The sequence below is a fragment of the Gymnoscopelus microlampas genome, assembly GCF_963454915.1.
Source record: "Gymnoscopelus microlampas genome assembly, chromosome: 16".
NCBI lineage: Eukaryota > Metazoa > Chordata > Actinopteri > Myctophiformes > Myctophidae > Gymnoscopelus > Gymnoscopelus microlampas.
The window spans coordinates 39,409,441-39,426,462 of NC_139953.1; the positions used below are offsets into that span (position 1 = coordinate 39,409,441).

At 43.8% G+C, this 17,022-nt stretch overlaps 1 protein-coding gene across 2 annotated transcripts in view; it reads right to left on the reverse strand.

The window, feature by feature from the left end:
* Window positions 1-17,022, reverse strand: part of LOC311063592 (serine/threonine-protein kinase D3-like) — a 68,100-nt gene that overhangs the window by 17,778 nt on the left and 33,300 nt on the right. For both annotated transcript variants that reach the window (XM_084083101.1, XM_084083102.1), the window contains exons 4-11: window positions 15,646-15,777; window positions 13,711-13,874; window positions 12,650-12,842; window positions 11,806-11,883; window positions 10,613-10,799; window positions 8,436-8,559; window positions 6,374-6,451; window positions 907-1,231 (exon numbers count right to left, since the gene is read on the reverse strand). In XM_084083101.1, the coding sequence (XP_083939227.1) occupies window positions 907-1,231; window positions 6,374-6,451; window positions 8,436-8,559; window positions 10,613-10,799; window positions 11,806-11,883; window positions 12,650-12,842; window positions 13,711-13,874; window positions 15,646-15,777 (1,281 nt within the window). The remainder of the gene's footprint in view (window positions 1-906; window positions 1,232-6,373; window positions 6,452-8,435; window positions 8,560-10,612; window positions 10,800-11,805; window positions 11,884-12,649; window positions 12,843-13,710; window positions 13,875-15,645; window positions 15,778-17,022) is intronic.

Below are 17,022 nucleotides of genomic sequence, written 5' to 3' on the forward strand. Positions count from 1 at the left end.
TTTTATTAAGAAGAAAACCCGGACTGGATCCGTGGATCCGGATCTTCAAATAGTAAAATCAGCAGGAAGTTGACATTTTTATTAAAAAAGTAAACAGCACTGGGTTTGGTGATGTTCTACAGTATATTGTCTGAATCAGCTTTGTTTGTGTTCGTTTACGTGCTAAAAGAATAACTTTGAGAGCTGTTTTACCGTACAATGCAAGTCAATGAGGAGCATATTTTCAATTTCTAATCAAAGGAGCAATTATGTTTGATTTCTTGTCCACCTTTGGAGTTACATCATGGCAAGCTAACTACACACAACCCAAACCTCTACCAAAGTGGTCTTGCCCTTTAAGTTTTTGTCATACAGTATCTGCCCAGTGCAACTTTTGTTTACAGGGCCTAAAAGCCACACAATTAAATTGTGTTAATCGCAATTATTTGTTAACCCATTCAATCCGGGAACACATCTGTGCCATTTGAGATTTTTAGCTATAAACATTATTTACTTTGGCTATTCAAAAATAGCAGATATACAAGCTCAAAGCGCGGCACCGAGTGCCGCGCTATGAGCTTGTAGATCTGCTATTTTTTTTAAATCTTGAACATTTGTGCAAATCTTTGAATTTATATTTTTTTGAAACAACATTTTAAACTCAAATCTTTGCTTCTTGGGGGGGACGGGGGGTCCCTGGAACAACATATTTTAATGGGGATCGGCGGCCAAAAACATATCATTTTGGGGGTCCTTGACAAGAAAAAGTTTGAGTACCACTGATATAGAAACAATAGTTTTTATGAGCTTGTATTTGAGCAATGTTCTTTAATAGCCAAAGAAATCTAAAATGACAGAGATGCATTCCCAGATTGAATGGTTGTTAACCATCAAGTGAAATAAGTAATAATAGCACTATTAACTCACTGTGGTCTTTGCCCAGGCCAGGGACGGCGCCGACACTGGCCTGTGGGGTGACGGGCATCAGGGCCTGTCTGATGGCCTTGTCCCAGGTCTGGGCCACGTCCAGGCCCAGGCCGGAGGCTGCCAGGGTGGCGTTGTGGTGGTGGTGGAGGAGGTGGGGGCCTCCTTCTCCTCCTCCTCCTGCTCCTCCCGCTCTGATGATGTTCTCCCCCACGTAGTACACCATGCTGGATGTGATCACCTCGAAGCAGTGGCGGTTGCTGCCCGGCGGCAGAGAGCTGAAGTCCTGAGCCGGATCCACCTGCAGGATCTCTGACAGAGGGATCTCCTGGAAAGAGACCAGGTTCAACATTGTTTTGTCAGTTTTCTTCTCCCATAATCTGAACGGTGGTCGGAACTGCGGTCGTCCTCCCATGCTGTGGCATCATAACCCTACTAGCAGAGGTGGGACCAAGTCCCTATGTTGCAAGTCCAAGTCGAGTCTCAAGTCTTTGCTCTCAAGTCCCGAGTCAAGTCCAAGTCAACACAGCCAAGTCCTAAGTCAAGTCCAAGTCCTCAGCTTTTTGTTTCGAGTCCCACACAAGTCCTTAGCATTTTGGTTCGAGTCCCACACAAGTCCTAACCTTTTGTTTCAAGTCCCAAACAAGTCCTAACCTTTTGTTTCGAGTCCCAAACAAGTCCTAACCTTTTGTTTCGAGTCCCAAACAAGTCCTAACCTTTTGTTTCGAGTCCCAAACAAGTCCTAACCTTTTGTTTCGAGTCCCAAACAAGTCAAAATGTTAATTCAAGATATGTAAAGATTTACATAAATCATGAGCATTTTTCACAATTTGCATTTGTTTTAAAACATGGGTTCTTCCAGGTCAACAGAACGCAGATACTGTACTTTTAATTTCCTCCTTGAGGACAGGGTTTAAAAGGGCCCTTTTTAATGAATTTAATGTAATTTTGTACAATCTGTATGGTAGAGTATGTTACTACAATATAACTTATACAATCAGGGTGGTTGTATTTTGTCTCCCTGCTCTTCTATTGAGACATTTAGATAATGTCAAAGGCCATGTCTCACCTAGACACAGGATCTGACACAGTGTATCCTCTGATCAAGCAGGCAGGCTCTATTATCACGATGGTGAAATTTCAGCACTTGCACTGGAAACCGCGTTCAAATCCGGGGTAGAAGAGGAAATGTATATAGCGCTGAAGTGGTCAATGTATGTTTTGTATTAATAACCAAAATCTACAAAGTAATTGGTACCTAAAATGTTCAAATAATTGTAGTGGAGTAAAAGTAGGCTAATATCTGCCTCTCATATGTAGTTGAGTAGAAGTAGGTAGCTGATATATTGCACTTTTACCTTAGCGCTAGGTATACTCTTAGTTGCTTGTTTTTGCAGAAAATGCACTTCAGACTTCTGGTGATTAGTAGTTTCGTTCCCTACCTATGTTGAATGCACTTACTGTAAGTCGCTTTGGATAAAAGCGTCTGCTAAATAATGTAGAAGTAAAAGTACTGAAAATTGCAAATACTTCAGTAAAGTAAAAAATAAGTCAAAATTGTACTTAAGTAAAGTACTTGAATAAATGTACTTAGTTACTTTCCACCACTGGTTATAGTTTGCACTTAGCACGCAGTAATGTTAATGTGAAGTATAGGTCTTGCCTTGCATACTGCTTTTCTCGTCTTGTCTATCTTTAAAACCGAAAGCTATAACTGCTGGAGTTGACATTTTAGTCCACCTGGCTTCAGTTCCAGCAGCAACGGCAGGAGTGAAGCCGGTGTGTTGTTTGTTTGGTAACGTGCAACATGTGGGCCAGTGTTGCCAAGTATCGGGAGAGAAACAAGCGAACCGACTTCCAAAAACAAGCCAAAAACAAACCAAATTTTGTCCAACGGTTAGGGTAAATAAGCAGCTTTGGCAACCCTACACTAGGTGTCACTGACGGCCGGGATTTCTGACTAATAACATTATAGTTGATGCACACTTTTTAAACATTTTTGGCTTTCTTAAGTGACTTGAAAGTGACTTGAAGGTGACTTGAAAAGACTTGAATTTTCAAGTCACGAGGGCTCAAGTCAAGTCAAGTCTCAAGTCTTTAGTGTTCAAGTCAAGTCAAGTCTCAAGTCTTTGGCATTCAAGTCCCAAGCAAGTCCAAGTCTATTTTTGATTTGGTCAAGCAAGTCTAAAGTCATCAAAATCGGGACTTCAAGTCAAGTCGAGTCTCGAGTCTCGAGTCCAAGTCCCCACCTCTGCCTACTAGACACACCTGCCTGCAAGGGTCTTATTTGTACCCTCTCGGAGTTAAATTAACACCGGTAAATTGACGCTGGAGGGATCCTATGTGAAATAAATTTGAGACGGAACAGAACACACAGAAAAAAGCCAAAACTACACATTTCTGTCCATAAACAGCGGTGTACTTAACAGTACTTCAGCAGTGTTGCCAGATTCTGCGAGAGAAATGAGCAACCAGGTCTATGAAAACAAGCCACGCATACACGGCCGTGGAGCCCCAGGGAACACACACACACACACACACACACACACACACACACACACACACACACACACACACACACACACACACACACACACACACACACACACACACACACACACACACACACACACACACACACACACACACACACACATACACACACACACACTCTATAGTAATGATTACTTATCAGAATACAAAGCTTTACACTACCTTTAAGCGGTTAACTGACAAATAAGAAGTATCGACGAGGATAGGAGGTCATTCCAAATCGACGTTAGTGAGAGTCTATGGCCAAAAAACGCGATTCCCAGCTCAACTCTCTCCTGTCCTTAAACACTCTCTGGGAGACGGGATAATAGACGGGAGATGGTCTGTGTGAGTCTGAGGCTTCATGGAGACATCTAATCCACCAAACAATACAGTGTTCCTTCCCGGACCAATACAAAAAATCTGGTTTCATCCAATCAGCTGTCAGAGAAAGCACTTGGACACAATCTTATCTGTCACACTCGACTCCTCTGTTCTCCTGAAGGGCCTATCGTCTGCTGACCTCGTGTGACTGGACACCTTTCAACCTTAAAACTTCTGTCGATGTTAACTTCCTGTTTCAACCAACCTCCCCCCCACCGAAGATGAAAGGACGAGAGAAAGGGAGGGATATGGACCAATAGAACCTCATCTTGTGTGGTCGGTTGATTAGGTTTACAGTGGTGGAAAGTAAGTAAGTACATTTACTCAAGTACTGTACTTTATTAACCCTTGCATTGTGTTAGAAACCTGCCGACACTTTTGGTGCTAGGGGATCAAATTTGACCCGTGATTTAAAGGGATAGTTCACTCAAAAAAAAAAAGAAATCTATCTATCGATTAGTCACCCCATGGAGAACTGAATTCATGGATATTTTTTTGTTTTCATCGCATTCCTAAGCCAATAATTTGATGACCAGCGGACTGGTAGGCAGCTGTTCCGGTAAGAGACACAAAGGAGACTCTTTGCGTCTCCTACCGGCACCGCTGCCGGTCATCAAATTATTGGCTTAGGAATGCGACAAAAAACAAAAAATATCCATGAATTCAGTTCTCCATGGGGTGACTAATCGATAGAAAAAAAGTCATTTAGGGGGTTGAACTATCACTTTAACTGCAAATGTTGTGTGTAAATACTTCATTCTTTCGGTGTGTAAATACTTCACACTTTGATGCCTTACTTTTGCACTTTTATTACTTAAGTAATATTTTTCGCATTTCTCCGTTGTTGTCGTAACAACTAGTAGTTCTTCCACCGGTGTGGGTTGTGAATTGTGATTACGACCAGAAGAGAGAAGGGATGCGGGAGCGTTGCAGAGGGAGAGACAGACAGACAGACAGACAGACAGACAGACAGACAGACAGACAGACAGACAGACAGGGGGAAGCACCTGGTGAGGGTCTGGTGGGCTCCAGAACCTCCTGGTCCACTGATTAAAGGGAAAGGAAGGTACTTCACCTCTGCTGCCCTGAAACACTCTGCTCTGATGTGGAACTGGAATGCACCCGTCCTGTTATGATCCCTCACTGATGCACGGATGAGACACACCCAGTGTACATGCACACACGCACGCACACACACTCATGTGCGTGCTCATATACACTCACACTCACATGCGCGTGCTCATAAACGCACGCGTGCACACACACGCACGCTGGGTTGCGTTTTTTTGGGCTTGTTGTAAAAGTGTAGTTTCTTATTTGGACTTGCTTCCAATTAGTTTTTTTATTATTGTTTAAACCAGTGGTTCTCAAACATTTTCATGTCAAGGACCCCCAAATTAATATGTATTTCTCTGCAGACCCCCTATCTGAAAATATTTTGTGACAGAGAGCCACACGACAGTTTTTTTGTAGTTAAAACGTTTCAAATATATTCCAAATATTTAACTTTTTTCTTTTCACAACGCGTTGCAATGCTTGTAGATCGGCTATTTTCAAATGGCTTGTTTTCATAGTTTTCTGTATGGCGGACGCGCTTCCGCTTCCGGGGGGGCAGCTGGAAATTTCCGTGTGCGTCACAGAAGGGGGCGTTCAGTAGGCCAATCAGAGGCAGGTGGGGGCGGGACAACTAGATTCTGACAAGTCCTGGAAAAGCCGCGCTGTGGTTGGCCAGTATTCAACACGCGGTGTTGGCCAGTGCCCGTTCCCCCCGGAAATATGGCGGTCACCGTACCGCTCCAACGAACTGCAGAGGCCAATGAGGTATCTAGGTAGGTCCAGTGATGTTGTTTCTGTGTTTAAAAGAGACTCAGAGGCAGTGTTGCCAAGTCTGCTTATTATAAGACTTTGGGCTTGTTTTTCTGTTCAGTAGTTTTCTGAACTGTAGCCTACTTGCATATTTGGGCTTGCTTCCTAGATGTTGTTTAAACCAATGGTTCTCAAACATTTGCATTGTCAAGGACCTCCCGTCTGAAAAGATTTTGTGCCAGGGCCCCCGACACAAGATTGGTGTTGTTAAAAATGCTTCAAAACATTAAAAATGTTCAATTTCTTTCAAGATGCTTTTTGAAAATAGCAGATCTACGAAGCTCACAACGCGTTGCATTGCGACTCTTTGTGAGCTTGTAGATTGGCGATGTTCAAATAGCCGATATAATAGGGCTCAGTCAAGTGGTAAAACCGGTCGCTTCTTTTGGGCTTGTTTTCATAGACCTGGTCGCTCGTTTCACTCACAAAATCTGGCAACGCTGCTCAGAGCTGAGGTATCATCCTGTGGGAGGTTGAGCAGGTCACCAGCAGACCACTGTCTGTGACAAACATCAAAGAGCTGGCTGGCTGTCAGCTTTACAACACAACACACCCCCTTTCTGCAATATATTGACTTGGCCGATATGACTCTAGATATGAATAGCAGTACAGTATATGGATACAATTTATGAAAACACATAAAATGTTGAAATTGTGTGTGTGTGTGTGTGTGTGTGTGTGTGTGTACCTTGTAAAACTTGGCTCCACTTTCGTTCTGAAACAGAGTCAGACACTTGCTGTCCAGGCGCCAGTAATGCCTCTTCCTCTGAAACAGGAGAACAGCAGAAACACATCAGAACACTGTCGGCCGTAAACCTTGGATCTCGAAAACTGTTACTTTTCAGGAAACGGACAAAAAATAACATGTAGTTCCAATGTAGTTAATAGTCACAAGCTCTTGTCCTGGTTGGCTCAATATTTTTAAAACCAATAGACACACTGAATCACTTTCACTTTCAAAACATTATTTAACATTTTCAAAAATAGCCGATCTACAAGCTCACAGCGTGTCACATTGCGGTGGGGTGTGAGCTTGTAGCTATTTTTGCTACTTTTGTATGACACTGAAATATGACGAATTCATTCATTGTCAAAAACTCAAAAAATATGGAGATACGAGGTTAATTACAATTAGCTCTGGAGACTGGCAGGTTTAATGCCACTCCAGAGGAAGAGAGATTCTGTTTGATTTGTGAACTTGGTGAAATTGAACATGAGGTTCATCTTTTGTTTTATTGCCCTAAACATGATGTTATACAGTAAGAGAGGTATTTGTTAGTAAAATGTCTTCTATTTGTGGTGATTTCCTTGAGTCAGATGATTATGAAAGACTTGAGATATGTTTCGGGGAAAGGAGCTTTTGTTGTTTTATATGTCAAGCTTGGGAGAGGAGACAGAACACTCTGTATAATTCTGAGCTGTAACGGAATGTATTATGTGAATATACTGTAAACATCAAAATGGTGTCTTATAAACCCATGGAGGATTGGGCACTTTGTGTGCAGGACACGAAAATAATATAATCAATCAATCAGTGGCTTACAGTGGCAACAAAAGACAATCGATATTGCGCTGTAGTTATAGGAGTAGTTCACCCCCCAAAAATCTTATTTTCTATCAATTACACACCCCATGAAGTATTGAATTCATGAAGATGTTTTTGTTTTTGTCGCATTCTTAAGCCAATAATTTGATTACCGGCGGAAAGATGCTAATGTATCCGGTAGGAGACTCAAAGGAGTCTCTTTGAGTCTCCTACCGGAAATACACCCAAATTATTGTCTCAGGAATGCGTCAAAAACTAAGAAATCTCCATGAATTGAAGGCTTCATGGGGTTTGAATTGATAGAAAATAGGTAATTCTTGGTTATTGTCCCCCTGCAGGGGATGCAGTCGGCCCTACGGCATTTTCATATTTTCAAATATGAAAATAATATATGTAGTCATTTGAAAATGTTACAGTGTATGCTAAGGTGTATATCAGTGTTAGCTAGGGTGACCACCTCCAAACAGGCCCATTGAGGGACAGGTGAACCCCTTTTGCGGGACATCGCGGGACACATGCACACGGAAAAAATAGGGGCGAGTGTGTTTTGGGGCTGCGTTTCTCGTCAATGAGTATTGCGGAAATAATATGAATACTATTATGGGGATATGATATAATCCTATAGCCTACGCCAGGGGTCTTCAACAGGGGGTCCGGGACCCCTAGGGGGTCCTCAGAGCAACTACAGGGGGTCCGCCAAATCTTTGTGTGACATTTCTTTCTTTTACCGTACTTGAACCCTAGCATCCCTTTTCTGAGGAGAACTTTAGCCAAAAATAGCAGATCTACGAGCTCTCAACGCCTCGCGCTGCGTTGAGAGCTTGTAGATCGGCTATTTTTGGCAAAGAGGCTTTAGGTGTAGAGGGAAAAAAGAGCAGACTAAGTTAAAAAAAATCTGAAACACAATTTTATACAATATAGAGTAGGGGTCCTGCTTTATCTCTCTCTCAGCTAGGGGGTCCTTGGCCTGAAAACGTTGAAGACCCCTGGCCTACGCTAATATGTTGGAAATGACAAAAATAAATATAATAGCAGTTTATTTTTTTTTCTGTCTCTCGAATATTTGATTCGCGGGACATGTTCCGTTTGTGCGGGACGCGGGACAGACGGTCCAATTTCGGGACTGTCCCGCGAGATTCGGGACGGGTGGTCACCCTAGTCTTAGCATGTATGCTATGGAGGGGTACAGTACTGTATATCTTACCAGGTTGTCCTTGCTGGTGTAGTGAACCATCCAGCCCTCTTTGACCACGGTGGAACTTTTCCTCTTGGTGTGCTTGATAGACTGAACCACTCTCATCAGCGGAATGTTGCTGCTGGTGCACGGACTGCAAGGCACGCACGCACGCACGCACGCACGCACACACACACACACACACACACACACACACACACACACACACACACACACACACACACACACACACACACACACACACACACACACACACACACACACACACACACACACACACACACACACACATTGTGTTAACCCATTAAAGGAGAAATCCGGTCATTTTAAGTGTTATGTTTGATGTGTGTCAAATCACTTACCAACGTATAAATGAAAATCGCGTAAATCCACAGAGCCCCCTATCGACCCCCACCGTTGTCATTGTAGGAGGATATAGAATAGCCCAAATTCGCCTATTTTAACCAATGCAAAGTCTGTTTTTTTGCTTCTAGTACTCATTGTTGAGTCCCATGATAATGTAACAGGCGCTAAAACTCCCGACAAGCTAACGGCTAATAACAGAACGAGCTAATGCTGGTTGCTGGTTTCTCTCCCGACCTGGCAACCTGGGGCTGCCATTCAGAGAGATAAGCAGCCCCAGCGTTAGCTCGTTTGTTATTAGCCGTTAGCTTGTCGGGAGTTTTAGCGCCTGTTACATTATCATGGGACTCAACAATGAGTACTAGAAGCAAAAAAACAGACTTTGCATTGGTTAAAATAGGCGAATTTGGGCTATTCTATATCCTCCTACAATGACAACGGTGGGGGTCGATAGGGGGCTCTGTGGATTTACGCGATTTTCATTTATACGTTGGTAAGTGATTTGACACACATCAAACATAACACTTAAAATGACCGGATTTCTCCTTTAAGGAACCTGGTTTTCAACATCAGGAACAACCCGGCGTTCCAAATAGAAAATGATGGGTTCAAATGGACCCAAACTGGAACTGTGTCATTTTTTGATTTGAGCTAAAAAGCATTATTTTACACTTTGGGCTATTCAAAAATAGCAGATATACAAGCTCATAGCGTGGCACCGAGTGCCGTGAAAATGTGTGCAAATCTTCTGAATATATATATTTTTAAAGCAAACATTTTTAACTCAAATCTTTGCTTCTGGGGGTCCCTGGAACAAAATATTTTGATGGGGGTCCGCGGCCAAAAACATATCATTTTGGGGGTCCTTGACATGAAAAAGATTGAGCACCACTGATATAGAAACATACGTTTTTCAGAATAATGTTGAGATTTAGGAGACATCTAGAATCGGCTTCAGGTCTCAATGGGTTAAGATCAACTTAGCCTTTCTCATACCGTTCGATCCCCATCAATGATGTCATTGGTAGGCAGGTTTCTGATCTGTCCACAGCCCACCAATGAGAAGCAATGAGGCCACGGTAACGATCAGAACAGAAAACAACAAATTGGTTTGACTCAGTTCCACAGTTTATCTATTCTCACAATGTTTGCCTCTTTCTCATGTAATATTTGTTAATTTAGCAAATTTGGTATTAAAAAGGTCTTAAAAGTCATTTGTCAATTGTAACTTAACACATTGTGTGCCAGAGGTTTATTAAAATAGGGTACGTTCAGTGCCTGCATATCTTCCATCCACTTACGTTGATATGTTTCGTGCTGTAGAAGCCCCGACGCGGAAGTGCATGTAAACAGAGCGTGCGTGCGAGACGGCGGAGGGTCCCGACTAACGCCTGGAACAATAATATTTCTAACGCGATCCTCCATTGCAGAGTGATCGCCGATCGAAAACGGCTCACTTCCACCACGTTAAAAAGAAATGGAGATATTAAGCTTTTAGTCAAGGAGTTAACATTGGAGCGGCCGACCGGAAGGATTTTTGACATGGATCCACACCCGGCCTCTCCTTCTCAGAGACTCCTTGGATGATCCCAAAGTTTCGTTAGAGCGCCCCACGTGGGCCCCACGTATGAAAAAATAAATGGACCAAAAACGGTCCGGACCGTTTATGGCCCACGACGCATGGATTCTCAAAAACGGTCCGTTTATGGCACTCAATGTGTTAAAAAATGTGCAGATACCCTGTATACCCTTATAATGTATGGTGGTAAGTACGTATGCATGTATGTATGTGCGTGCGTGTGTGTAGGTGGTGGTAGTTCTACCTGATAGCCTTCACTGTCTCGTCGTCTCTGTCTCCGTCCAGACAGGGCCCCTCCATGTAGAAGCGCTGGTCCTCCGGGGTGGACGCCGTATCCTCCTGGTCCTCCATGCTCTGTCCCCCCTCGCTGTTCACGTCACCGCTGTCCACCTCCATGGTCACCTCAGAGTCAGGGCCGGGACTGGCAGGCTCTGGGAAAGTGGTGGAAAAAGTATTTACATTTTTTGCTTAAGTATAGGTATCAATACTGCAATGTAGAAATACTCTGATACAGGTAAAAGTCCGGAATTCAAAATTCACTTGAGTAAAAGTACAAAAGTATTGGTATCAATATGTACTTAAAGTACCAAAAGTAGAAAGTAGTCACAACGCAGAATGTCCCATTTCACAAGTTTTCCAATGTATAAAATGTACAAAAATCTTTTGAAATTAGCAGATCTACAAGCTCACAATGCGTTGCATCACGACGCATTGTGAGCTTGTAGATCGGCTATTTTCACTATTTTGGATTTTTGGAATATTTTCGCCTCTAATCGCATGCCCCAAAATAAGTCATTTTAAGATGGACAGGAATCCAATGAAATATTTATGATTGCAGGAAAAATTCGGACTAACACCCTTCTTTCAGGGCGTCGATTCAAAACGTTTGAAGTAGAGACAGATCGATACAACAGTTTGGCCGTAATAATATATCGGCCATAATTGCATCGGCATTGGCAAATATTCAGCCAATGTCTCCCTATTTTTCACCTCTTTCAACCTGGCATCCCTTCTTTGGGCATGTCGTTATATAGGCCAAGATTTGCAAAACATTTCCAAAGGCTTGGGGTTAGGGGTTAAGGTTAGAGTTAGGTTTCGTTTTGAGGGAACATAGGGTTGCTGACAGGTGTAAACCTCATACTATATGTCCAAAACTGTTACTTTTCAGGATTCAAATTCAAAAATAGCAAAAATATCCGATCTACAAGCTCGAAACGCCTCGTATGGCGATGCGTTTCGAGCTTGTCGATCGCTATTTTCGCTACTTTTGCGTGACAATGCAGTATTCGTTTATGGGGGGCATAAACAATATGGAGACATGGTTGAAATATGGACATATGAGATTTCAATGCGACAGCAACGATATGGTTGAGGGATCATACGTAATAAAGTAAAGTACACTCACTCTCACAGACATCACAGCGGAATCAAACTCACCTCCATTAAACACCACCTCTCCAAGACAATCTCTGGGGATTTTGGCCGCACATCTCTTGTGACAGTTAAATTTACAATCTACATGTAGGGAAATAAACACAGGACTTTCAGGTTTTACAGCATGTATTCCTTAACAACCAGGATCAAAGCATTGGAGGACTGTGTTTGTACTGGGCAGCTGTCCAGTTGTTCTGGAGAAGACCAACTGCTAAAAGCCTACATCGTACATCTCCAGCGTACATCGCTGGTCATCTGCCAGGTATGAATATGTGCTGTAGCCGATCTACAAGCCATGATCTACAATTGCTATCTACAAGCTTGTAGATCTGCTATTTTCACATTGTTGGGACATTTCAATACAGCAATGGGGGGTTCCTGGAACAACATATTTTGAGATGGGGGTCCACGGCCACATACATATCATTTTGGGGGTCCTTGACATGGAAAAGTTGGAGCACCACTGATTTAGCAACATACTGTTAGGATTTAGAAATCATTTTTAGATATGCATTTGGCCGCAGACCCCCCCATCTAAAAATGTTTTGTTCCAGGGACCCCCATGAAGCAAAGATTTGAGTTACAAATGTTAGCTTTAAAAATATATATATTCAAAAAAGTAATACAAAAATAGCAGATCTACAAGCTCATAGCACGGCACACGGTGCCGTGCTATGAGCTTGTATATCTGCTATTTTTGAATAGCCAAATAAATCTAAAAACGACACAGACGCGTTCCCGGATTGAACAGGTTAAAACACTAAAAGTACTTTGTAATTTGCACTTTTGAATACTTGAGTTATTTACTTTGTCCACCAACTGATTGGGAGTTTACAGTACGTCTTACCTTTACACTGCATGCCCTGCCTGAAGAGGCCCTTGAGCAGACGCTTGCAGTACTGGCAGATGGTGGGCCGGGTGTAGGTGTGGATGGAGAAGGTGTGGGGGACCTTGACCCGGCCCAGCACCATCTTCTCCATCCAGATGGGCCGGCCGCTCAGCAGGGAGTTACGCTTCCCTGCCGCGCCCAGGAGAGGGCGCTGTGGGCAGGGTTGGGGAAGAGAGGAGAGGAGAGGATTATTACACATGCCACTGTTTCTCAACATAGGGTCCCGGGTCCACCAGGGATCCAAATGGACCCTTACAGGTCTGTGACTCTGAAAGTGTACAAATGGGACCTGTATGGGTCCATTTGAACCCATAATTTTCTATTTGGAACGCTGGGTTTGTTCCTGATGTTGAAAACCAGGGACTTGCACAAATGTGTGTTTGTTTATATTTTACAAAGCACTCTAACTGCAGCCTGCGTGAGTATTAGAGCTGCTATTAGCCATAACCGTTATTTAATCTACCTGACTGTTAACTGGTGAACCTAACTAATGGAAAATTCCATTAGAAAGCCTCCAGCCAACGCTTCTGAGCACGCTCACTTATCGAGTGTGAGTAAATTATATGTTGTGACACCTATCTCCATAATCCTTTTAATTTTTAATATTTGACTAAATTAAACTACCCAATTTAGTCATTTCCCCCTTCGGGAACGGTCGGTGTTTATCCAATTGGTTCTCAACATGCGGTCCAGGGGTCCTTGAAGAGGTTTCAGGAGGTCCCCCCCCCCACGTAAATGACTGAAAGTTAGGAACCAAATGGGACACTTACAGGTCTTTAACACTGAGGAGTTTACAGTGTAGATTAGGTGTCCCAGAAATAAAAATGATTATCAAACGGGGGTCCGTGGTCTAAAACATATGAAAGTGACGGTCCTTGAAATAAAAAAAAGGTTGAAGGAATAACCGGTTTATAATCTCGTGTGTGTGTGTGTGTGTGTGTGTGTGTGTGTGTGTGTGTGTGTGTGTGTGTGTGTGTGTGTGTGTGTGTGTGTGTCTGTGTGTCCCCTCGCTCCTATACCTCGTCCTGTGGCGAGGGTAGGACATCGACGCTGGCGGCGGGGCGAGGGACGGACAGGCTGGCGGCTCCCGGCAGGGACACGTTGGACAGGCGTCTCTTCCTCACGCCGCTGCAGTTGTTGGGGATCTTGAACGCACAGCGCTTGTGGTAGTTCAGACCGCAGCCTGGAGAGGGAACGCATGGAGGAGAAGAAGAAACATGAGCGTTCTCAAACCTTTCCATCAAAAGGTGGGGTCCTCCTGAATGTGCATTAATTCACACGTTGTGATGCATTGTGAGCTTGGAGATCCATTGTTAGCTTTTGGGAATTTAGACCTATTTGAAACCTCTCCCTCAGCAGCGGAGCTATTGTCATCTGGATTTCTGTTCGTACAAAACTCCTAACTCCACTTGCGCTGGTTTTGGGTAAAGTGTTGATAATATAATGACACATGCAAGTATCTGACAATATATAAAGTCACTATACCAACTTTGATGAGGCAGTATTGCTTTGTTTAAAAAAATATAAGGTTTTCTTCATTTCCTGAAAAACAAAATATTTTGTTTTTTCATTTCCTGAACAATGAGCGTTTTGGAGTTAGCAGGTTGCTGCTGGACAGCAGAGATATACTGTATTTTCAGACATTTAACCACTTAAACCGTCAATACTTAGTAAACTTGACCTTTGGCTCTACAGTATACTTGGTCTGCTGTTTTCGCCCCTCTACACCAGCTTGTAGATCTGCTATTTTCGGCGAATGTTCCCCTCAGAACAGGGACTCTAGGGTTCAATTTGTTCATGTCAAAATAAGTTCCTACCACCCAAATATTTGGCGGACCCCCTGTAGTAACTCTGAGGACCCCCTAGGGGTCCCGGACCCCCTGTTGAAGACCCCTGCTATACAGTATATATACTGTACCTGCTAAACTGGGTCGGCTGACGAGTGGCCCAGCTGGCAACAATAATGTAGCCATCAAGTAGAGCACTGGTTCTCAAACGTTTTTCGTGTCAAGGACCCCCAAATTGATATGTAAATATTCCAAACATTTTTGATATGCAGGTATAGACAGTACTGTATAATGTAGGTGTGTCTTACATAGCGAGAGAATAGTGGCAAATAAAATAATGGATAGTTACAGTGAGAGGTGCAATGTGACTCACACACACACACACACACACACACACACACACACACACACACACACACACACACACACACACACACACACTGTGATGTGGACTTGAAAGAGACCCATGGACAGGATGTCACTCAGTCACACAGTCCATCTGGACATCCTGCCTCCTGCTTTGAGTCATGACTTATAGAGAGTGTGAGTGTGTGTGTGTGTGTGAGAGTGTGTGTGTGTGTGTGTGTGTGTGTGTGTGTGTGTGTGTGTGTGTGTGTGTGTGTGTGTGTGTGTGTGTGTGTGTGTGTGTGTGTGTGTGTGTGTGCGTGCCCACGTGCATATGTTGAGATCAACACGTGTGCGTCAGTGCGTGAGTGAGTGTGTGTGTGTGTGTGTGTGGGAAGTGTCTGGAAGCATAATTATTGTTAAAGCCTTTCTATAACGTCATCTCTCTACACCCCCTGAATATTTGTGTGTGTGTGCGCGCGTGTGCGTGTGTGTGTGTGTGTGGGGGTGTGTGTGTGTGTGTGTGTGTCTGTGTGTGCGTGTGTGCGTGTGTGTGTGTGTGTGTGTGTGCGCGCGCGCGTGCGTGTGTGTGTGTGCAAGCTCCCCCACACGTGTGTGTTTTCGGGAAGGATAGCGGAACTGGAACACAGAGAAATATAATGGATAGGGAAGGAAAAAGAGAGAGAGAGAGAGAGGGAGAGAGAAAGAGAGACAGAGAGCGGGGGGAGACAGACAGACAGAGAGAGACAGACAAAGAGAGGAGAAGGGATGTGTGACAGACAGGAAGGTGCACATTGTGTGGGGCAGCAGGTATACACCAACCTTCACATTTCAGGCCCTGTCGGACGAGCCCCCACAGCATCTCTCCACAGTCGTCGCAGAAGGCCGGCGCCTTGTAGGAGTGAACATAGAGCGCATGAGGACGGATCTGGAAGTCCTCCACCGTAGCCAGAGCTGAAACCCCCCCCCATAAAAAAACACACAACGACAACAACATCATGACTCTGTAGCGTCAGCTTTCAAAGATCTGTCACTTTAGTCTAGAGCATTGGTTTTCAACCCTTTTCATATCAAGGTCCATTATTTATTCGGCATTTGCGCCACGGAACCACCGTTTGATGAGATTTAGACTCTCAAAAGACCCCAAAACAAGAATATTTTTGTTATTGTTGGATATGATTTTGTCCACAATTCCATCCTGTTTTGATGTGGTACCAATAGGAGAGATAACAGGCAAACATTCATCAAAATAACAATTCCTTAATTAAACAATGCAGACGTTTAACAATAATTTAACTCTTGAGAGCGTAAAATTTCATTTTACACTCTTAAGAGTTAAAGATCTATAAGGGTCCATTTGGTCACCAACTCTCCATCATTTAGCTGGGGACCACCTGGAACCCCCCCCAAGGACCACTGGTGGTCCCCGGACCACTGGTTGAGAACCACTGGTCTGAGGTGATCGGAGACCTCCGCCTGCCAATGTCTGGTGACATCTAAACTCAATGTAGTTAGCAACATACCTACTGCTTTTTATGCTGTGTACAGTATGTAGATATCTTAGATTTTCTTTTACACCTTTTTTCTCCCTAATTTAGTTGCCAATTGATTCCTCCTCACACACATTTCTGTGTTGTCACTGCTGTTGTATCACCTGCCAGTGAGGAGCCCCCACCGGGAGGACATAGTAGGGCCTTCGCCCTACTCCTCCTGCCCCAACACTCCCCGCTGACAGGTGCCGCCCCAGCCCAGCCCGTAGGATAACATGCAGTGACAATAGTCACCCTATACCCGCCCGGCTTCCTTTACCCTGAACACGGACCAAATTGTGTTCGTGCAGACGCTCGACAAAAACGGATGCGCGAGGGTGGATTCGAAAAACCTCTGCGGTGGTGGGCAGACACATCACCACTGCACCACCCGAGCGCCCACTCTTCTTTATTTCCTGAAAACTTGCATCATACCCGACTTGCATGGTTCTTGAGTATTAGTAGCAGTAGTAGTTTTTTTAGCCCTTACATTGAATTCAGACGTCACCAGACTCATTGTCTATGTCCTATGTGAGACTGGTATGCACTTGTGTGGAATGATTTTAATGACGTCAATCTTCTCTTGTGGGGGGTCCCTGGCACTAAAACTGTTTCAGATGGGGGGTCCGTGGTCAAATACATATCGTTGCTGTCAGGCAGAAACCTTGTA